General features: G+C 35.9%; 1 protein-coding gene across 26 annotated transcripts; it reads right to left on the bottom strand.

Annotated features, from left to right (window-relative positions):
- Positions 1-15063: 15063 nt before the first annotated feature.
- On the bottom strand, positions 15064-23301 carry LOC147384438 (beta-galactosidase 15-like). 26 transcript variants are annotated; one of them, XR_015172792.1, is made up of 14 exons: positions 22918-23297; positions 21973-22199; positions 21778-21869; positions 20881-20945; positions 19906-20027; positions 19682-19828; positions 18693-19094; positions 18524-18565; positions 18116-18436; positions 17870-18020; positions 16820-16876; positions 16482-16630; positions 15992-16136; positions 15064-15362 (listed from the first exon to the last, which is right to left on the bottom strand). XR_015172792.1 is itself a non-coding variant. In XM_086425979.1 (12 exons), the coding sequence occupies exons 3-6, from the start codon at positions 21813-21815 to the stop codon at positions 19795-19797; spliced, it is 255 nt and encodes an 84-aa protein (XP_086282105.1). In that variant the 5' UTR covers positions 21816-21869; positions 21973-22199; positions 22918-23293; the 3' UTR covers positions 15064-15362; positions 15992-16136; positions 16482-18020; positions 18116-18436; positions 18524-18565; positions 18693-19094; positions 19682-19794. The 26 variants fall into 26 exon arrangements, 16 of the variants coding, with proteins under 16 accessions (XP_086282105.1, XP_086282092.1, XP_086282095.1 ...); XR_015172791.1 differs by having other exon boundaries at positions 16856-16876; XR_015172788.1 differs by having other exon boundaries at positions 16820-18020; positions 22918-23300.
- Between the last annotated feature and the right edge of the window lie 291 nt (positions 23302-23592).

Below are 23592 nucleotides of genomic sequence, written 5' to 3'. Positions count from 1 at the left end.
GAAGAGCTGCATGATCAAAGTAAACAATGACTTTTAGTACCAAGCAAATAAGATCAAAATTTTTCTAAAGCAAAAACAACAGCTAAAAATTCTTTTTCAGTAGTAGAATAATTTCTCTGGGCATCATTCAAAGTCCTTCAAGCATAATAAATGGCATAAGACACTTTTCCAATTCTTTGACCAAAAACCGTGCGTACTGCATAATCACTTACGTCGTACATTATTTCAAAAGGAATGTTCCAATTAGGAGGTTGGATAACTGGAGTAGAAGTCAACAGTTCCTTCAGTTAATCAAATGCCTTTTTACACGCCTCATCGAACTCAAAAGTCACATTCTTTTGTAGTAACTTACATAGGGGTAATGCTATTTTGGAGAAGTCTTTGATGAATCTTCGGTAAAATCCTGCATGTCCAAGAAAAGACCGAACTTCCCGCACACTAATGGAATAAGGTAAAGATTGAATAATATCAATTTTAGCTTTATCTACTTCAATTCCCCTAGATGAAACAATATGACCCAAAATTATACCTTATTCAACCATAAAATGACATTTTTCTGAATTTAACACAAGGTTAGTTTCTATGCATCTTTGAAGAACAAGTGTAAGGTTACGCAAACAATTATCAAAGGAGTCTCCATAAACGGTAAAATCATCTATAAAGACTTCTATGATATACTCAATAAAATCTAAAAATATGCTAACCATACACTTTTGGAAAGTGGTTGGGGCATGCAACGATATGCAAAAATCCCGAATGGGCATGTAAAAGTTATCTTTTCTTGATCCTCCGGAGTAATTGCAATCTGAATGATGAATGTATGTGAATGATGAGATCAGAATGCATGGTTGTCCTCAAGGATTAAAGTTTTTATTTTACCTGATTAAAATGGGTGCACCAACCCAATAAATAATCCATTTTTATAATGACCCAATCCATCTCGATCCAACAATCATGATGGATCGGACCATTCAAATCAAAATGGTATTCAAACTTTTTGCTGAATTCGAGCTTCAATCTATTTAAAAAAAAATGTTCTCCAAAAGAAAAATATTTTCTAAGTGAAAAATATTTTTCAAAAAAGAATTTTTCCAAATGAAAAATATTTTCCAGAGAAAAATATTTTTCAAAAAAAAGAAAATGAAGGAAAAATGACTTACAAAAGATCTATTTTTTCAAGGAAAAAATGATTTACAAAAGATCTGTTTTTGCATGGACCTTGAAAATTTACTAAAATATGTTTTGCAAAAAATAATCACATTTGTGAAAGTTTTTATTTGATGAAAACATTATTTGTCAATAATTTTCAAGAGTACAATAACATTATTTTGCTTCTGAATAATCATTACATGAATGAATTGTTTAATGGATTGGTGCACAAAATTCAATAAAATTTTAAGGTTCATTTAAAATGTTATTAAGGGGTTAATACTGGAATTGATTAAATTCACCTTCAATGGGGTGTTTAGGGTTATCATTGTACCTAAGCTCAATCGTCCATCGTCTAACTTGGATTTTAAGTCTGGTCAGTTAGAACAAATGTCAGCACAAAGTCAATCGTCAGGAATGACCCCAAAACCTTTAAAAATTACACAATTGTTCCCTAAAGCCTAAAGATTATAATGCCTCAGCCCTATCGGTTGCAAGCAATGTCTTAGTCCTCAGTCCTAATCAAGCCCGGTGTGGGTAGTTGTCTTGACTTTTCATGAGTCATTTGGGTTAGCTCGAGTCCTTTTTTTCAACAAGGTCATGTCTTCTTTAGATTGAGTTTACTCTTTTCCTGTTGAATTGAGTTAGTTTATTGAGTTTATAAAGGTGTCTGTCGCCCTATCTAAAATTGATCAGATAAAGAAAATTTTTGAATACCTCAAGCGCATTAACGAATTAACTAATAATCTGACTTCAAGGATAGATTTATTTCCTAAATGAGAAAATAATGGTTGGGCTCAACCTTTAGGTCATTAACCTTAGAACAAAAAATTCCCAAGAAAATCAAATAGAAATGAATTAACTAATAATCTGACTTCAAGGATAGATTTATTTCCTGAACGAGAAAATAATGGTTGGGTTCAACCTTTAGGTCATTAACCTTAGAACAAAAAATTCCTAAGAAATTCAAATAGAAATCATTTTATCCCTAGAGAAACACGTGGGTGTAATGAATTTTCTCAGAAATTTTAAAAGACTTGTTCACGTGATCCTATAAGGATATGTTAGGTGCAAACTTGGGTGTTGTTCGACACGAAATAAATACTCACTCCATAAAATGGAAATACCAATGAGATCAATGAAAATGCTACAAAATGTATCAATGCTGGACTTCTCAACATAGTAGAGCTCCCAGAATAGATTATATTCTCAAACTAATGAAATGGTTGAAGCAAAATTGATCTCTGATAACGGGTCATACTTAAAAGTCGAGATTATTACTCTATGTTCAAAGTTCAAGATTTGGCATCATCTCCTTATCATCATCCGATTAATAGAGCAGTTGAAGCAAGCAACTAATAAGAGTCTCAAAAGAACCATTGTGAAAATGTGTCAATCGCACCAGGATTAGTCAGAGAAACTACCATTCACATTATGGGGGTACAGAAACAGTCTTACCAGTTGAAAGGAAAATCCCATATCTCAATGTCTTGATGGAAAATCAATTATTAGAAACAGACTAGGTTCGTCATTGGGTATGAAGAGCTAAACTTGATTGAAGAAAAACAACTTAGAGTTTTGTACCACGTGCAAACTTATCAGAGAATGGTCACCCGCACAAAGGTCAAAGTTCACTACTTACAAGATAAGGATTTAACCATCAGACTTCGAAGAAAATTGACCACTCCTCCTTGACCATAGGAGGAAGTCTGAACTTAATTGGAGAGATTCATCCATTAGCAAGGAAATACTACTTTGAAAAACCATCAAATTTCAAAGAAAATAGAGTACTTATTTTTGACCCCAGAAGGAAGTTCAAACCTAATTGGAGAGATTCATTCATTAAGAAAATATTGCCTTAAAAAATCGTTAGATTTCAAGATCATGATAAAATTAAACTACCAGAGTCAACCAACCTTGACCAGATCAAGCGATACTACATTTAAGGAGGCCATATTTGGCCAAATCAATTTTCTTGCTACCCAGTTCAATATCTCTTTTCTCAGTCCTTTGCAGTCTTTTTAAAAAAAAAATTGTCTTTTTCCTTCTCAGCCCCATCACCTAACCTAGGGGAGGGAAGATTCGAACTACGTTTTGGTCTGATCCCAAAATTCTGGGGTACGTAGGCAACCTGAGAAGTTACTTCAGTCCCGATCACATCAAAATAAAAATATATATTTTCCCACACAAAAAAAATCCAGAAAAAATTCAAAAAAAATATATATATATATATATTTCAAAATGGGAAAAAACATTCAAAGCAAAATAAAAGAAATGCCACACAAGAGGCATTCAGATTTTTTAGCCTCAAAATCCTTTTCTTTTTATACATAGCCCTAAGCTTACCCATGAAAGACCTTCTAAGCACTGTGCGCAAAGTCAAGGAAGATAGCAAAGCATGATCAGACAGCAATTCCATAAGTTCATAAAAGAAAAAAAGAGAGAAAAAATGCCTGCTAGGTTGAAAATCCAAAAAGGACGACTTAGGAAAAAATTAACGCAAGCTCGCTAGATTGAAAACCTGAAAAGGCGATTTAAGCAAAAGTTAGAGCATGCTTGCTAGATTGAAAACCTGAAAGGGCAATCTAGGCAAAAGTTAGAGCAACAAAAAAAAATAGAAGAAAATATCCACTGAGTTGGGAAGCTAAAAATGGTCCGAGCTGAAACATCAGAAGTCCAAATAATCAAGTTCAATACTTAGCTTAAACCAGGCACAGATTCAAAAGTCAAAAGTATCTTGTCTACGATCGATCTGAAAATTTTTGCTTTCCCAAGTGAACTGAGGGGAAGAAGGGTGAATTCTATGATGAGTCTCAAAAGGAAATATTTTATTCACTTGAGTCTGACTCAAAATCTTCAATAAAATTAATCAAACTTAAAAGTTGGATCTTTATGTGCCTGTGGTAATCAAATATTTCAAACCTTCATACAAGGGGCATTTTCTCTTTCCTCTAATATGTAACTTCCTCCTTATATTAGGGGCATTTTTTTAATTTTACATTATGTCCAATACAATGTTTTCTATTAAACTAGGAGTATTTTGTTTTCGAGGTTGATCAATGTTAATCCTAAAGGATAATGGGAAGCCCGGATTTAAGGTCACCCTCTTGATAGTAATTTTTTTTTTTGAAAACCCCTGAGGTACAAAGAAATTAAAAAATTATAAAATTTTTAAAAAACCTTGAGGTTCAAACAAAAACGTTTCTGATCTCACATTTGGTTGTGCCCAGAGATTAACTCATTACCCTTTCACCTAGAATAGGAGATAGGGCATTCTTTCTTTTCCAGATTCAATCATCCTTTCCTAGATCTATTCACTCTCAGATTCAATCATTCTTTTTCAGATTCATTTTCAATCATTCTTTCCCAAATTTATTCATTCCCAGATTCAATCACTCTTTTCTAGATTCATTTTCAATCATTTTTTCTCAGATTCATTCCTTCCTTCCCAGTTTTACACTGCTAGATGCCGTGAGGGTTTTCTCGAAATTATGCTCAGATATTATCGAGGGTTTCTAGGAATTATGCTCAGATACCGTCGAGGATTTTCTTGGAATTATGCTCAGATATCGTCAAGGGTTTCTTAGAATTATGCTCAGATGTCGTCGAGGGTTTTCTCAGAATTATGCTCAGATACCACCGAGGATTTCTCAGAATTATGCTCAGATGCCGTTGAGGGTTTTCTCTTAATTATTTTCAGATACCGCCGAGGGTTTCCCAGAATTATGTTCAGATGTCACTGAGGGTTTTCTCAGAATTATGCTCAAATATCGCCAAGGATTTCTCGAAATTATGCTCAGATACCGTCGAGGGTTTCTTGGAATTATGCTCAGATGCCACCGAGGATTTTTTCGGAATTATGTTCAGATACCGCTGAAGGTTTCTCTGAATTATGCTCAGATACCATGGAGGGTTTTCTCAAAATTATGCTCAGATGTCATCGAGGGTTTTCTTGGAATTATGCTCAGATATCGCCGAGGGTTTCTCGGAATTATGCTCAGATGCCGCCAAGGGTTTTCTCAGAATTATACTCAGATACCACGGAGGGATTTCTCGAAATTATGCTCAGCAAATTACCTCCGAGGGATTGTTCGGATTATACTCAGCCAGATGCCACCGAGGGTTTGCTCGGATTATGCTCAGCCAGATGCCGCCGAGGGTTTGCTCAGATTTTGCTCAGCCAGCTGCCACCGAGGGTTTGCTCGGATTATTCTCAGCCAGCTGCCGCCGAAGGTTTGCTCGGATTATGCTCAGCCAATTACCACCGAAAGTTTTCTCGGATTATGCTCTGCCAGTTGCCGCCGAGGGTTTTCTCGGATTATGCTCAGCCAGTTACCGCCGAGGATTTTCTCGGATTATGCTCAGCCAGTTGCCATTGAGGGCTTTCTCGGATTATGCTCAGCCAGCTATCACTGATAGTTCATTACTTTTTCACCCCGAGTAGGTAGAGTAGGACTCCCAGAAAAAATAGTTCATTACTTTTTCACCCCGAGTAGATAGAGTAAAACTCCCAAAAAAAAGTTAATTACTCTTTCACCCCGAGTATGTAGAGTAGAACTCTTAGAAAATAAGTCTATTACTCTGTCAACCCGAGTAGGTAGAGTAGAACTCCCAAAAAAATGTTTATTACTCTTTCACCCCGAGTAGGTAGAGTAGGACTCCAAAAAAAATAGTTCATTACTATTTCAACCCGAGTATGTATGGTAGAACTCCTAGAAAATTAATCCATTACTCTTTTACCTCGAGTAGGTAGAGTAGGACTTTAAAAAAAATAGTTCATTACTCTTTCACCCCGAGTAGGTAGAGTAGGAGTCCCAAAAAAAATCTCATTACTTTTTCACCAAGGGTAGGTAGAGTAAAACATTCAAATTTTACTCAGATTATGCTCACTTACACTCAGAATATGCTTAGATTTTACTCAGATTATGTTTAGTTTTTGCTCAATTTTTACTCAGTTTCACACAGTATACACGTTCACACTTGTACTTTTTAGTCAGGGAGAATTCTCTAAAATTCAAGGATCTGACACCGTCAGTGATAGCTTACGCTTTAAGACCTAACAATTTTTAGTTCAGGGAAAATTTTACCCTCAAGGATCAGAACGCCCCGACGAATTGCTAAATCAATCTGCAAAATGAACTGTCACTAGCTTTGGCATTCGGATATCCCACTTTCTACAACAATAGATTTGCTATCTAGTTTGCTTCAACCCTCTGCCAAAGAAAGGCATCTGTAAACACCCCATTTTTGCACTCGCCTGATCAATCAACTCATCAACTCAATTGCAACGGTTCCCAATAATAGATGATTATTTCAATACTTTATTTGTTACTAGATATGTTTCAAAAATTCAAATGAGATTTCTCAAACTAACAAAACTATAGAAACCACATTACGCTAAAAAAATATAATTCCAAAAACATAGAAATCATCATTTTTTCATACAAAAAGAAGCTTTACGATAAAAATCTCTAAAAAATGATCAAATTATCAAAATACCCCTAACCTCAAAACATCCCTAGAGCCTACATTACGCTAAGGAAAATCCTTGCAAACACATAAAATAACAAATTGAAATCAAATAAATCATTTGCCAATTTTCACAAAATTTAACAAAATTACGAAAATGCCCCTCATAAAGTTCAAGACCATGTCGTACAAAAAATTTCATAAATGACAAAAATCAATATTCTCATTGAATTCCTTACGAAAAATCGATTTCAAAATATCCTGGAACATTGAAAAATAACTTAAAACGTAAAAAGTCATCTCCGATGGCAAAACGGTAATTTTATAATTTTAATAATTAAAAATTTTAAAATTAATAATTAAAATTAAAGTCAATCAAGTAAGACTAAAATCAAAATTAAAATCAATCAAGTATGACTAAAGTCAATCTTAAAGTCAATTAAGTAAGACTAAAGTCAAAATCTTAAAGTCAATCAAGTAAGACTAAACTCAATCTTCAAGTCAATCAAGTAAGACTAAAGTCAAAATTAAAGTCAATCAAGTAAGACTAAAGTCAATATCTTAAAGTCAATCAAATGAGATTAAAAGTCAAAATCCTAATAGAATTCTAATTAAATAATAACTCTATTTAAAATAATTCTAATTAAAATATAACTCTACCTAAAATAATTCTAATTAAACACTAACTCTACCTAAAATAATTCTAATTAAACACTAACTCTATTAAAACAAGCACTAAAAAAATCTATAAATAGGGGTCCCTACAACCTATTTTAGTATTCAAAAGAAAATCCTAGAAAAAGTAGGTCAAGAAGCCTCCCCAACCTTTCCAAAACCTTAATTTTGAAGTCCTAACTCTTTACCTAATACCCATACCCCAACTTTAGCTAAAAAAACACCCAAAAACCCTTCTAAAACATCCGATAATCCATCAAAAAATCAAAAGCACTCAGATCTAGGAAGAACATACTTCATTTTAGAATATCAAAAGCGGATCCAGTGACGGAAATGAAGCAAGGAATCTCTCTGCCAGTTTTGAGGGAACCACTGTTGCGATCATCAAGGTAAATATTTATATTTTTTTATTATTTTATTTATTTATTTTAGGTCCTTTAGCAATGTGATCTTTTTTGGGGAATAGTAAAAATCGACGTTTGTTGGGCGGGGTTGGTGCCTAACACCTTCCAACCCTGTAACGTAATCCCCGGACCCGTATTTTCTTTCGTAGATTAGTGTTATTTGTCTTTTAGAGTCAATGTTCGGTTCTTAGATCGTAATAACTAGGTGGCGACTCCCAAACCTCAAAAATCAAAAATAGATCTAGGCACCCCACGAATCGATGGCGCTTTCAGTCCTCACCTATTTTATATGTAACTTTGCGACCGTCTTAAAATTGTGGACATTCCTTCAACCATAGAGTATATGCCAGAGCACTTTCCCAAAAGAAACATATTAGTGCGTCACAACTCAGTCAAGGCTTGGAGCAAATGGTTGGATTCTCACCTTGCCCGTCATATTGGGTTGAGATGCCCTTGATGGATGGCTAACTACCCAGTTCTAGGTACCAAAGGATCCTATTATGTCTATTTTATCGGGCATGAGCAGACATCTTTCTACAAACCTGGCTTGATCCCAAAATAGTAAGGAGTGCTTATAGAATTTTCGCAGTTTTCGCTGCCTCAATACAAAGATTTCGTTCCTCCCGAACCATCAACAGAAAAGTTAGTACATCTCATTGAGAAGGCTTGGAATAAGCACACCTTAGGATATCCAGATGGACCAACAGAGTTCAAAGAGCCAGTCATTAGAACTAAGAGAAACAAGCCTAATTATCCTAACAATCCTGATGACGATCAAAACAAAGCCAAGCGTCTATGTAAAAAATAATAATAATCTAAGTCAGAGTTATTGAAAGTTGTAATTTAATTAAAATCTTATTTGTCAATAATATTTAATGGTTCAATAAAATTATTTTCCTTTAGTTTTTTTGTGAGTAATCATTGAATAATGAGTTATTTAATGGGTTGGTGCAAAAAATTCAATAAAATCTCAGGATTCACTAAAGTGTTATCAAGGGGGTAACACTAAAATTGATAATCCACTTCGAAATGGGTCCACGACCCATATCCGATTTCAAATCAAGTTCATAATTTATCAGGGATCTAACAAGAATGACAACCAATCAAACAACTAAAAATAATTTAATCTTTTTTCAAAAAAAATATTCTTTCGAAAAATCAACTCAATTTGTTTCAATTAATCTACTTTTACAAAATGTCATACTGACTCCGTGTCGATGCCAGCTCCGTACTGATGTAATCTTCTTTTTTTAAAATATTTACCGACTCCGTATCGATGCCAGCTCCATGCTGATGTAATTCCCTTTTTAAAATGTTTTACTGATTCTGTGTCGATGCTAGCCCCGTGCTGATATAATTCTTTTCTAATGATGTACTGACTCCGTGTCAATGCCAGCTTCGGTTGATATAATTCATTTTTCAAAAAATTTTACCAACTCCGTGTCGATGTCAGCACCGTGCTAATGTAATTCCCTTTTTAAAATGTTTTACCAACTCTGTGTTGATGCCAGCTCCATGCTGATGCCAGCATCGTGCTAATGTAATCACTTTTTAATTATATCGACTCCGTAACAATGCCAATTCCGGCTGATGTAATTTTCTTTTAAATATTTTACCGACTCCGTGTCGATGCCAGCTCTGACTGATGTAATTGTTTTTTAAATATTTTACCGACTCTATGTTCATGCCAGTCTTGTGCTGATGTAATTTGTTTTTTGTTTTACCGACTCCATGTCAATGCCAACTTCGACTGATGTAATTCTTTTTCAAAATATTTTACCAACTCCGTGTTGATGCTAGCTTCATGCTGATACCAGTTTCGTGTTGATGTAATCATTTTTTAATTATATCGACTCCATGACGATGCCAGCATTGACTGTTGTAATTCTTTTTTAAAATGTTCTTCCAACTCCGTGTTGACGAACCTATTTTTTAAATGTTCCTAACTAAAATTTTCATTTTTGATGGTATCCCAAATAATTATCGAACTTAATAAACCATCATGCATTTTCCTTTTTGTAAACAATATAGAAACGTTTGGTCTTCTGTACGCACAAGGTGGCCAAACGAAAGAAGTACAAACATCCTGAGAAGCCTCTGTATTTCCTTCGATCTTCATCAAGTATGAGTAACTCAAAGGATCCACAACCTTCCACGGATGAACTGACTGAGGCTAATGCAATGATAGCAAGGCTATTAGAAACAACGAAAAGGCAGGAGCAAATGTTGACGGCCATTTTGAGTAGTACAAACTTTCTACAAGTACAAGCAACTCAGCATTAGGCATCTAGGTCAAACCTTGAACTCCCTGAACATATATGACCAGATCAACAAACCACCCCACTTTCTACCATGCCAGTATATCAGGGCCCTCCACTCTACATCTCACAGAATCAACCACCTCCGGTGGTCATCCCAGACGATAAGTATTACTTTAGGGTTCCTGAAGCCAAGAGTGCTATAGATGACAAGATGGCCCAGCAAATCAAGTCTATCCAAGAGAAAATGAGACAAATGAAGGGTACAAATACTTTAGGAGGGACAAGATTCAGGGACCTTTGCTTCTATCCCAACGCCCAGCAGCCGGCTAAGTTCAAATGCCCGGAATTCCATAAATATAATGGCACTGGGTGTCCTCTATTGCACTTCAAATTGTATTGTGGATCAATGTTTCAATATGGCAACGATGATAGACTGCTGGTGTAGCTATTCCAAGGAAGCTTAATGGGACCGGCCCTTAAATGGTTCTTAGGATTGGACCATACGCTCATCAAGAGTTGGCAGGACTTGGCTGAAATGTTTTGGCATAATTATCAATTCAAAACAGATGTGGGTCTGGATCGAAATGATATGGTTAAGATGACGAGAAAATAGAGAGAAACAGTGAAAGAGTACGGCCAGAGGTGGCAAGAGGCTGCTTTGCAAGTAAGGCCTGCGATAACTGAAAAAGATATGAATACTATGTTTATCTCGACATTAGGGCATACCTTTTATACTCATCTGGTTGGACACACTACATTTACCATCTCAAATCTGGTCCAAGTAGCAAATCGGGTCGAGGATGGGATCTAAACCAGTCTAATATTTTACTTTACGGCCCTAAGTGCAGCAGTAGGGACATCGGCATAGAAGAAGTCAATGTCTTTTATCAAAAAAAAAAGGAAACTCAAGTCAGCAATATACAATCCAGCCAACCTCTTTTTATTTAAGCACCAGTTCAGAAGCCACCGGCACCACAAGTCCCTTAGACGCCAGTGCCTCGTGCTGCCTGGGCTCTAGCGCCATAGAATCCCTTCCGAATGATTCCTCTACAAGTTATGCCAACACAGCCAGCACCACAATATTGGTAGAACCAGCAAACAAGACTTAATCGGGTTAATAAAGTGTTCACCATGCTACCAATGACGTTGTTAGAATTACTTCCCACATTACTCCAAGGAGAGTACCTCACTAAGCGACCACCGAACCCGGAAGCTTATAAAGGATTGGGGTACAATCCCAACCTATTCTACAAGTTCCATATGGGTACACCAAGGCACTCTACTGATCAGTGTTGGCAGCTCAAGTACCAAGTGCAGAATCTGATTGATAGGAAGGCCATTATATTCGATGGTCTAGCAAATCAAGTTCCACAGCAAAATTTCAATCAAAATCCTTTTCTTGTCCATAGCGGAAGAGGTAACGGACCCACGATAAACATGGTTAAAAGAGAAGAATCTGATTTCAACCCTTTCGTACTGATAGCTCCCATAGGATCAAAAAACCAGGTTCACCTTACAAAAAAGCCAGTAGTACCAATAGTCAACGCTCTCCCCTGATATACTGACAACTCCACCTCATTATCATTCCAGATATCCGGCATGACCATCTATTCCAATAACCAATCTACAAGCTCTATCGTCTGACCTCCACTCATCATTTCATACACATCTACTAATCCTCAAAACTCATTTCTTGTCCACCTCTTCACATACCCTACACTTCATCCTCACGACCACCACTCATCATTCCCTGTACTCCATCAACCTCTCAGACAACTCCTTCCACCATTTCCACATCCAAATCACAACCACCACCCCTTATCCTCCATGTAAAACTCGAACCACCCCCGATAATCATATACTCGCCCAAACCTTTTCCATATAGTTCCAACCAGGCAGTCGCATGGAGCTATGAAATGAGCATTGTCACCTCAGTAGGGGTAGAAACAATAAAAAAGCTATGGTAGCAGACATTGGTCACATGACCAAGACTGGGGCACGCAACAAGACATTAGGAAAGGTAGTGAGAGCTGAAGAAAAGAAAAAAGAAGCGGTAGCAAGAGAAAGTGAGGAAAAAATGAAGGAAAATGGAAAAAATAAGATGGTCAAGGAAGACCAGTCAGGAAAAAAAAAGGCAGAAAAGAAACAGGAACTAAAGTGACAGACAAAGAGGCTGCAGACTTCATCAAACTCATCCGTAAAAGTGAGTCCAATATGATCGAACAACTAAACAAGACTCCAACACAGATTAGCATTTTGGGTCTCCTGCAAAACTCAGAGGAACATCAACAGGCAATGTTAAAAGTCTTGATTGAGTCAGACGTACCGGCAACCACTTCACTTGCACAACTAGAGTAGACAGTGGGACAAATCATGGCTCCTCACCCAATCGTCTTCACAGAAAATGAACTTACTCAAGAAGGAAGTGGACACATTGAGCCATTGAACATTATGGTTATGTGAAAAGGTATGATGATCGCCAGGGTACTAATCGATAACGGCTCGGCTCCTAATGTCTGTCCTTTAGAGACCTTCCGCAAGATGAATGTAGACTAGTCCCATGTCAAACCTAATAACAAAGTAGTTTGAGGATTCGACAACTCAAAAAGGTATTCCCTTAGAGAAGTTGATTTGCCAGTCACTATCGGCCTATGTACTTTTGAGGTCACTTTTGAAGTCATGGACATACCAGCAACGTTTAATCTTCTGTTAGGAAGGCCGTGGATTCATATTGCAGGGGTAGTACCATCTTCTCTACACCAAAGAATCAAATTCATAATGGGACAAAATATGATATTAGTTCTGGCAGAGAACTCAATCCCAGCAGGACGAACTCCGGATGTATCATTCATAGACGTGGATATGACAAAGGACAATGTAATGTATCATTCTTACCAATTCACTGCGGTCAACCAGGTTGAAAAAGGAAAGGAAAGAGCAAAGGTAGAATTGTCAAGGGCAAACTGGATGATTGGACGGGTAATGAAAGAAGCTAGTTACCGACCAAAGTAGGGTTTGGGGCCAGGAGGAAAAGGCAGAATCACCCCAATCATTGCAAACTAGCATACGCCTTACTTTGGTCTCGACTTTGACCTACAAAGAAAGACAGTGCTGACATGAACGACAAGAAAAGAAAACTTCGGTTAGTAAGACGACAGAATCGATAGCCAAACGTTTGGAACCTAGGCAAAGTTCCTTATATTAGTGTCAGTTTTCCAAAGTCGAAAGCCAGACCTGACATCTTGTCTGAACAACTACCACAAAAGCCAGCAAGGAATCCAAAAGTTGTAAGTCTCAAACAAAAATACATATAGAAAAACTCAATTGTTGAGTCCCAAACCTCATTCGTGGATGGCGTTGATATTCTATTCAATGGGGATTCCAACGAGAATTCAAAAGAGACAACAAGAGAGCCCAAGAAAGTAGAAGTTGTCATGACCAACAAAAATGATTCACCATTTTCAAGTAGCATCGACTGGGCATCAGTTGTCATTCCACCCAACTTAGGAAGACCTAAGCCCGGCCCTGAAAACTATTAGCCGGAAGTGATGGTCATCTCCAAACCACCAAACAAACAACTTTCCCACCTCATCCACCCCCTGAAGGAAGGGAAAACTTTGAACAATTAAGAGGAATTCCCTATCACCCTTGAGGCTACCATAGTCTCAAAAAAAATGCCGTTAGGCAAAATCAATTTGCTCAAGGATCATAACGAGTCTTCGTCCTCGGGTAAAGACTATTTTGAGGGTTCTCTATCTTTACTAATGAATTTGCATAATTACTCTTCTTATTTCAGGTATCCGAAAAATAGCATTTGAAAATCAAAAAAATCAAAAACATCTCAAAAATCAAAAAAATAAAAAATCTTTCAAAATTACAAAAAATTTGATATTTTCCAAAAATCAAAAAAAGATTTTTATCAGAATTTAAAGGATTTGTCTCACTCGAATGGACCTTTGCATAGAACATAATATGAAAAGGATGAGTATGACTTTGATCTCGAACTTAACTTTGACCTCATAGGAATCGAAAAAAAGTTAGAGGACGAAGTCGAATACTCTCCTAAAGAAATCAAAGACCTTCTAGAACAACCTGAAAAAGGTGTTCAACCAAATATTGAGGACACAGACTTGGTTAATCTCGGCACTAAAGATAACCTACGTGTTGTAAAAATCGGAGCCTTGTTAACCACTCAACAAAAAGAAGAAATGATTGAACTACTGCGTAATTATCAAGACATCTTTGCTTGGTCCTACAGAGATATGCCCGGCTTAGACACAGATCTCGTTGTTCATAAGCTGCCGATCGCACCTGGGAGTAAACCAATCAAGCAAAAGTTAATAAGACTTAAGCCAGAATAGACACTCAAAGTTCAAGATGAAGTGATGAAACAGTTCTAAACAGGATTTCTTGTAGTTTCCACGCACCCCGAATGGCTAGCCAATGTCCTAAGGATGTGTGAATGTGTGTCGATTATCGAGATTTGAGCAAAGCCAGTCCTAAGGATGATTTTCCACTATCCCACATCGACACTCTAGTCGATAGCACAACAAGGTATGGTATATTCTCATTCTTGGGGCACTTTTCATTACAAAGTCATGCCATTCGGGCTCAAGAATACCGGGACAACTTATCAATGCGCAATGACGGGGTAACTTATCAACGGGTAATGACGGCCTTATTCCACAATATGATCCACAAGAAAATTGAGGTCTATGTGGATGACATGCACTACAACAAATATGGCAATTAGGAACGGTTTATTACCGTTCCTAAGCCACTATGAAACGGCTTGCAGACCGTCTTTCATCGAGGCGTCGTTAATGAGGTTAAACGGCTGAAAGCCGTTCTATATTTCATGATTTGGAACGGTTAAAAATCGTTCCAGATCTCTGAATTTGGAACGGCTTAAAACCCTTCCTAATTTGCGTCTTTTATGTAACAGCGCACAGTACCAAAAAAGATTTGAGACATCGAATTTTATAGAACTGATGTCCTAGGTCTGAGACTTTAGACATCGGTTATAAACCGATATCTAAAATTGTTATAAATTGATATCTAAAATTAATATATATTCTATTTGCCTATTACCCACGGTTAAAATAGATTCAAATAAAGAACATCGAGGTTCACTATCACATTAATTTATACACAAAAAGAGTTGCAATGACTCATAACTTACAAATCCAAAATTACAATGCATCGATAAACCCTATTCACAATCATTACACAAGCACAAGTGCTTACAAGGAAGCAATGCCAGCACTCCCATCCCTCCCTATCTTCTTTAAGATCCCCACAATGCTCGAAACTACCAATAAAAGAATTATTTCATGTCACCACATTGCATACTCTCACGATGAACTTCCGCACCTTCAAAGGAGTATCCGAGAAGCAAATGCTCCTGATCAACCAAAGAACCAAAGACTATAAGGTGAGAAACTTTCATGTCCACTAGTTCATAAAAGCCACCGATTTAGAATGAGTGTACTAGAGAGTTGTATGTAAAAACTAAAACAAAATGGATATAATTTCATAAAAGCCAGCTCTTATAGTGAAAGAAAGCAAAGAAAAACATATAGAGAGAGAGAGAGAGAGGGAGAAGATGAGAGGAAGTAATCATTTAATAGGTTTTATAAACTTTGCAACATTATTAGAAAAAAAAAAAAGAACAGAATTGATCTTAAAATGGATATCAAAGATATCAGACACAATAAATTTCCACATCTGAAAATATAGATAAGGATCCAAAGGGTAGACTACAATTTTAATTGTCACAGAAATGTTTGTGAAGCAGATTTCCCAATTTAATAAAATTCCGAAGTCATACTACAGAAAAAAATTCAAGTGGGTAAAAAATTCAACAGCTTCAAATGTATTAAATATTAAATGCATATTCAGCAATGATAACCTCAAATTATACACACACACACGCGCGCCTGCGTGGACAAAAGAAATTTAGAAATGAATGTTAATCACGAAAAAGAAAAAAAATAAGCCAAATTAATGAGGTGTAGAGTTTAAGATAATTACACATCCTTGTAAAGCTCATAAGTGTTGAATAAATGCCAGAAGATAGACCAGGCAAAAGAAACATGGGCAGAACTCAAAGGGCCCTCATCTTCCAATTTAAATGGAAGGATCTAGTACTCATGATGGCATAACCCACTGCAATAGCCTGAAAATATTAACAACCCAACTTGGAGTTAAAAAGAAAATCTTATATGCCCAAGAATGTGTAAACAATTGAAACAATGACTACAAATGAAAGTAACTTTTTTCTTTCATATCCAGAATCTCAGGAACCAGATGATATGAGAAATCACAGTGCTGACAGGTTTTATATATTTATTTATTTATTCGATAGATAAGCAGTGAAGAGTTATGTCTATGGCATATTGGCATGACTAGTCACGTGGAAGTATATACAAATGAAATAATGAGGTCATTGGATCTGGATTCAAGAAAGAAACAAACAATGTTGTTGGAAATTGGAAATTGGAAATTGGAAATAAAGACTCACTTCTAGAATGACAGAAAAAATGATAAGATTCCTAGCCATTCTTGTCCACGTTAAAACCAGGTTGATTACAACCTCATTTGGATACATTTTCTTCCTTCTCATGCTGCAATTCCACAAGCTTGATCTATTTTGTTGAGTAAACACACTTCCTATCAAATACAAAAACAGATGTATATTTGCTCAGATGATATAATTCACTATAATAACATTATTCGACAAAAAGAAGATCTATTATTTTCAAATAAGATGGATATAATATAAAAAAAATTGAAAAATCTATAAGAATTAAAAAAAATCTCATCTTCATTTGGTTTGGTTTGAGTAGTTATTTTAAGCACATTCAAATTTCAGTTGAATAGATTTTGGAGTGGTACCATTGCTCAATGATGAGAAGTCTGCACAAAATTAGAAGAACACAATGCGCACGTGTTAGTTGCACGAATCGCTCCATCTTAATTGTTTTTAAGACAAATGAGCATAAACACAAGTGGAGGGACGACAGCCGACAATGATCATGAGCAACCACAAAATCTGCTTTCAACAAAGGTGCTTCTACAAAATCACTTCCCTTCTCTTGTAATCACTAATATAAGAATCGTGATCGCCAACTGGATATCTATCTCCATATGGGATATCTTAATACCATAATTAATAGTCTACACAACTCAAGACTTCAGATTTTTCCCTACTAATTAGGATAAAATGTGGATTGCTATATAAGACACAATACAGAAAAAAAAAATAGTTGAAAGATTAAAAGGCCTACCAACCATGGACACACAACAAATCAGAACTTCTGAAGATGTTTCGCCAAAATCTTCCTAAAAGTAATGCTAATTATTCGTTTTGAGATACAAGAAAATCTATGTTCCTAATGGTTTGATCATTAGTCAAGTGAGGCCTCGCATTCATTCCTCTAGCAAACATAACAGGGCAGAGTATGTGTGGACTCCAGTAGCTATAACAATGGCCTCGATCATGGATTTGTCCACAGTAAGCTTGTTGTGGGTCAAAGTCCCAGTCTTTGACATGCTGATAATGTCTCCTGGTACCAAGATACAAATTTGTTTTGTTAATGGCTAAGATACCCCTGCATATTTCTACTATTAACTCTTACTCTTGTTTAAGGGACAGTATGGTCAATAAAAACACAATTAAGAATGTATAAGCTATTTTTCACCCAAACCCTCGTGGCTTTTGGAAGTGCTTTTACACTCCAAAAAATACTTCTTGTATATCTTCACCAAAAATTGATATTGCAATCATGATTCTTATAGAAGTGATTCAAAGAATTTGAGGCTAATAGAGAATAATATTTCTGTTAAAGACTACCCTTGGGCTCCTCCGACGAATTACTGATCTATTTGTGTTCGGCAAGAGGTTCTTACCTTTGGAAGTCAACGGAGATCGATCGGACCTCGAACAGAGCAAACAGGTACAGTATATTGGTTACCTTGGAAGGAGATGGTGAAATCCCTCAGTCTTGTTTGCATTGCCTATAAAACAGCTACGAGTTTCATTTGTAGAGTACATCGTCTCCTAATGGTAATAATAAAATCAATTATTATATGTTAAAATTTTATACTTCAAATATATATGCTAGAAAAAAAAAATCAAAATTAATCAATACTCACAGTTACTGAATTACCAAACTCTGTGGTTGAAATATCGTCGTAGGTGAGCACCTTCTCCATTGATTTCAAAAGGAGATGAAGTTGCTTAAGATGTCCCCATTTTGGTTGATTTAAGTTGCCCATATGATTCATTATTGGCTAATTAAGTATATAATTTACAAAATAATTTTTTATTTCATTTTATATATATAAATTTTGGTGAATATTAACCATGTAATAATTTTGGAAAGTGCCTCCAAACTGAAAGAAACTAGCAACGGCAAATGCAAGATCTTCAGCAGTTCTGTGTGGATCTTTACCACCCCAATTCTTATACCTGAACTAAAAAAAAAAAAACCCATTTTAAAATACCAATTTATTTATGATAATAAAATAAGTAAAAATAAATCAAAATAATAATAAACTCACCAGCCAGTCCAATTCACAGTACCATCCATTGCAAGTGTTGATCTGTTTAGAAATATTAACATAATTTATATAAGCTCTATGAGTAAATATAAATATAATTAATTGTGAAAATATGCAAAGAAATGGTAATTAGTGATTATTTAGACTAAAATAATAATAAAATAAGTACCATTGGCTGAGGGGGCATCTTCCGGTTGGCACATAATCCATGGGACACCGATGGATATTTTTATGCACGAGTCCCTCCGTCTTAATAATTTTTAAGACAAATGAGCATAAACACAAGTGGAGGGACGACAACCGACAATGATCATGAGCAACCAGCCACACGTGTTAGTTATTCCATACCCTGCACAAGGCCATGTGATGCCTCTCATGAAACTCTCATGTTGCTTGGCTGATAGAGGGTTCAAGATCACATTTGTGAACACTAACGGCATCCATGCTAGAGTCATCATGGCAGCTTCACCAGTGAAGGAAAACGAGGTTGGAAAGATATGTTTAGTTTCCATTCCAGATGGGCTTACACCAGAAGAACGGAGTGATTCCTTGAAGAAATTTGACACCATCCCTAAAACCATGCCGGCCCAATTAGATAAACTTATTAGGAAGATCATCAAATCTAGTAGAAGTGAGAAGATTGCATGTGTCATCGCCGACACAACCGTAGGATGGGCGACCCCAAATTGCATTTTCCAAATAAAAATAACATTGTCCAAATTTGATGGACTTATATCCTCATGATTGTGTATACAAGGTAAGCATCATCTTTATGCAAATAACATTGTTACTAGTGGTAATAGCATGACATGCATTGAGATTACTTTAGAGGCTTCTAACAATGAAGTAATGACACTCATTCCATACCCACAGCACCTCACCCAATTTTCAAGCCTCAATACATTGGGATCTAGACAGTCTTAAGGTTTTCAAATTAGTTTCAAGCTTTCAAGGCAACAGCCTAACATATTGAATCAGCAATCTGAAAATTTTCGTTAAGCGTTAAGCACAACTTTAATGCAACTATAAGATAATGGGATATATATATATATATATATATATATATATATATATATATATATATATATATAGTTTAATTAATTATTTAATTTATCTACTTGCAAACTAAAATATGGGATTTTATAGTCGAACACTTACCTCACTTTTGAGAGCAGCAGTGGCAGTGCACTGTACCTGGATGCTGTAACCAGTGCAGCCACAATATAGCTTTTCATTTGAGATGGCAAGGCACTTAACATGTTTGTTGAAGTTTATGTTCTTTGGAACTCCACCCCACTTATATACCTGCAAACAAAGAATTTGATTAAGGAAGCGTACTTGTTTCAATTGTTCAAACAGCATCCAGACCATTGATGACTAACCTTAATCCAGTTCCTTGAGAAGCAAAGCATGCAAAGCTGGTATTGGCGACCAACTCGTATATTGCCTCTTTCACGTCGTAAATCTGAACACAATGAATTCCTTCTGGTTTGATTTCCCAAACCTATAAATGGTTAAAAATAATATTATTATTTAGTCCTTTGACAACCAATATTATCCCATAACTTTACTATCCATCCCATAACTTTACTATCCATCTCATTATAGCAAGGATTCAGGATTTGCAGATTGATATAGGAAATAAACTCAACAACATCAGTCAGTAGAAAAATGGAAATTGCGTGACTGTCTTTATAGTGCTGATGGACAAGTAATGTGATAAGGACAATTGGCCATCTCCAAAGATATGGATAGTAGCACAAATATAATACGGCAACAAAAACAATAAAGCCTTATCCCAAGGATTTGGGGTCTGCTATCTCCATCCATTTTCCTTTTTGGTCTTCCTCCCGCTCTTTTAGTATCTTCAATTTGAATATTTCTTCAAACTAAGGATGTAATAGGCCTTCGTTGGATATACCCAAACCGTTTAAGTCTACTTTCTGTAGTTTAGTCAGTATAGCTACATTTTGCAATCAAAAATGTGATAAAAATAAAGTAGGGAGGCAGTTGATAAAAGAAAATTACAGAAAATCTTATTTACATGCTCAAGCAAGTTAGAACACAATGGTAACAAACTACAACTCCTACCCTATGACAAAATTAGCATCTCCCATTAAGGATATGGAAGAAGCCGAACCAGATGTCTTACATTCTTTTCCAGAAGCCTGAGAAGAAGCCATATCTTAAGACTATGGGTTGCAATAAAAGAAGTAAATCGATTTAATAAATTTGATGATTGATTGTTGGTATATTAACAATCAGGCATAAGCCTTAAGACCTCATAAATGAAAAAGAATAAGAAATGCATAAGCCTTAAGACCTCATAGATGAAAAATATCAAAATGGTCACTTACCACATCTTGTTCCTCCAAATTAGCCAAGGGTGTTGATTTCAAGCTTGTGTCTGCCTTCTCCCTAACTGATTAAAATATAGTTACGTGAAAAATAACACAATGTCTCATCACCCAAATGAAAAAAGAAAAGACCAAGATAAACAGTAACAACAACAAACATTAACATCTATTTTTCATTAGATCAGCCATGCTATATATAATGAGTATGCTAATTAGTTATACATGCTATTGAATTGCTTCCAAGAAAATAATATACTAAGAGTTGCAAGAACTTGAGCAAACTTGGGCCTCTACCTTAAATTTGGTACAAACTTGGGCCTCTATCTTAAATCTGGTAAACAAGATCATCAATCTAAAAACTATCATACCCATAACCACCTCCTGGATTTGATTAATCAGAAAATAAAACCTATAAGACATTCTCAGTGGCTACTTTTGCTCACCCTATAGACTCATAAAAAATATCCTAGAAGGAGTCAAATTCATCAAATAGGATCTTCAATCCATGTGACTTTTCGGGCACTCGCAATAAAGTAGGAAGCCCAACTTTTACTAATTACTCCCCAATTTCTTAAATTATTATCACCCCCCAATTAAAGATTAAAACACAATATTCAAACATTGCAAAGGTTTGGCTCAAGTTATTATCTCAACATTATAACACATTCAAACAATTTCAGTAGTTGTTTACAATTAGGATTAAGCCCATATAAAATCCAATACTCAAATATAGAAATCTAACAAAACAAATGAGAGAGCTACTAATGGCACCCCAACTTTTACTTGTCCTCAACCATTCATTTATTTTTTATATTTTTAATTGGGGTGTAATAAGTAAAAAAATTATTAGATGAATTCTGTATTCCATGTGAACTGGATATTAGAACAAAGCCATACCTTCCACGAATAGAATTAAAATCCCCACAAACTAACATTGGAATGTCTGCACTAACATCAATTTTTTCTAATCCTTTCAAGAGAGTATGGACCTGATACAATAAAAAGGAAACATCTAAGGACACATATTTAAGTTGAAATATAAGATCCATAAGAAAATATGGACTTCACAGTAGAAAATGTTCAGCTAAGAACCTGCCAAAGCTTAACATCCTTAAGATCTTGATGAACATTTACATGTGTATTCGCCTTAAATATAATGCCGCAAGGAAAATACCAGAAATGGTTACACCATATTCAGCGCTAACAGTGGTCCACTGTACTCATTACTGCTGGTTGGCTTAAAGTCAAAGTATGCACCTTGAGAGGAATGTCCTCAGTCAATTAACTGAGATAAGGGACAACACCTTCCCCTTTAGTCCCTAGTAGGCATGGGTAACAAACTGGTTCTCAGATTTTGGAGGCATTTTTATTGTCAAAACTAAATAACTTTGACAAATCCCCCTTCATATCCACCATCCTGAACACACATGAGATCCTACCCTTTGCAGCCAAAACACACTTGTAACCCTAACTAATAACAGAAAAACTAGAATTATATGTTCCCAAATAGTACATCCGGTGCTTCAAATATTTATTAACAATCGTATGGCCACTTACAGAAATCCATAGCTCTGAAAATATAGATTCGATATATCTTAATCCCTTGTAATATCTAAAAGATAAACTTCTTATATAAATTGGGATATCGATGTCAAGAGAAAACCTAATAGTTAATAAGAAAATAATCCACTTTCAGAGATGGAACTATAGGTTTATGAAATAGTTCCAATCAAATTATCACTCAAAGAACTACTACAAATCCAGAGAACCACAACATCAATAGATAAATCCTAATTTCAGATTCTATAGTAATTGAAGAATACATAACCAAAAGCCTTACAAAAACTAATAGATCTGGATTCAAGTCACACAAAAAACACATAAATCACTGCATTCATCAATATCTCAAGCATTTAAGATCTAAATTAAAAAAAATACACAAAAACAACAAATTTCATCGAATCTGTGACTATTAAAACCTCAGATTTCTCCCAGGAACAGTCAAATCTGATAATCCCTAATAAAAAATGCACCTACCTTTACCAACTGTGCAGAGAGGTTTCAAAGAGCTCATAAGCTCTCATTAGTGGCGATTGCCGCTCAAAACCTAGAAACAAAATCATCCCAATCCAACTGAGAGAGAGAGAGAGAGATGAGATCAAGGGGGATGAGATCGAGGGAGCGACTGAGAGAGAGAGAGAAATGAGATCGAGAGGTCGATCAAGGGAGAGATTGAGAGTGCGACTGAGAGAGAGAGACTGAGAGGTCGATTGAAGGAGCGACTAAGAGGTCAATTGAAAGGTCGATCGAGGGAGAGACTGAGAGAGAGAAAGATGAGATCGAGAGGAGATCGAAAGATCGATTGAGCGAGCGACTGTGAGAGAGAGAGATCCATTCTCATATACTGAGACGGGAAATTGGGACATTTAAAATCTGATTAAAACGATTTTAATAGGTAAAACGGTTTAAATCCATTTTTAATTAGAAACGGATAAAATCCATTTTATAATTCGGTTCCTAATTCGCTATTTTCTTGTAGTGATGATTGCTAAGTTTAACTTGGAGGAAGATCATTTGATAAACTTGAGAAAGTTATTCGATCGGCTAAGGAAGTACAATCTAAGGCTCAACTCAGCAAAATGTGTCTTCGGGGCAACGTCAGGCAAATTGTTGGGCTTTATCGTCAATAGAAGCGGCATCGAGATAAACCCA

This window comes from Akebia trifoliata, chromosome 15 (genome assembly GCF_017979445.1).
Source record: "Akebia trifoliata isolate Shusen 1 chromosome 15, ASM1797944v1, whole genome shotgun sequence".
In the NCBI taxonomy this organism is placed as follows: Eukaryota; Viridiplantae; Streptophyta; class Magnoliopsida; order Ranunculales; family Lardizabalaceae; genus Akebia; species Akebia trifoliata.
Note: the sequence above shows the minus strand (reverse complement) of the source record. Positions and strands in the feature narration are given on the sequence as shown.

Coding starts and splice junctions, on each gene's coding strand:
- LOC147384438 (XM_086425966.1), bottom strand. CDS start 19,935: ATGCTTTGCTTCTCAAGGAACTGGATTAAG. Junction 19,829..19,905: donor TCTCAAGGAACTGGATTAAG/GTTAGTCATCAA, acceptor CTTTGTTTGCAG/GTATATAAGTGGGGTGGAGT. Junction 18,566..19,681: donor CTGCTGCTCTCAAAAGTGAG/GTAAGTGTTCGA, acceptor ATTTCTAAACAG/ATCAACACTTGCAATGGATG.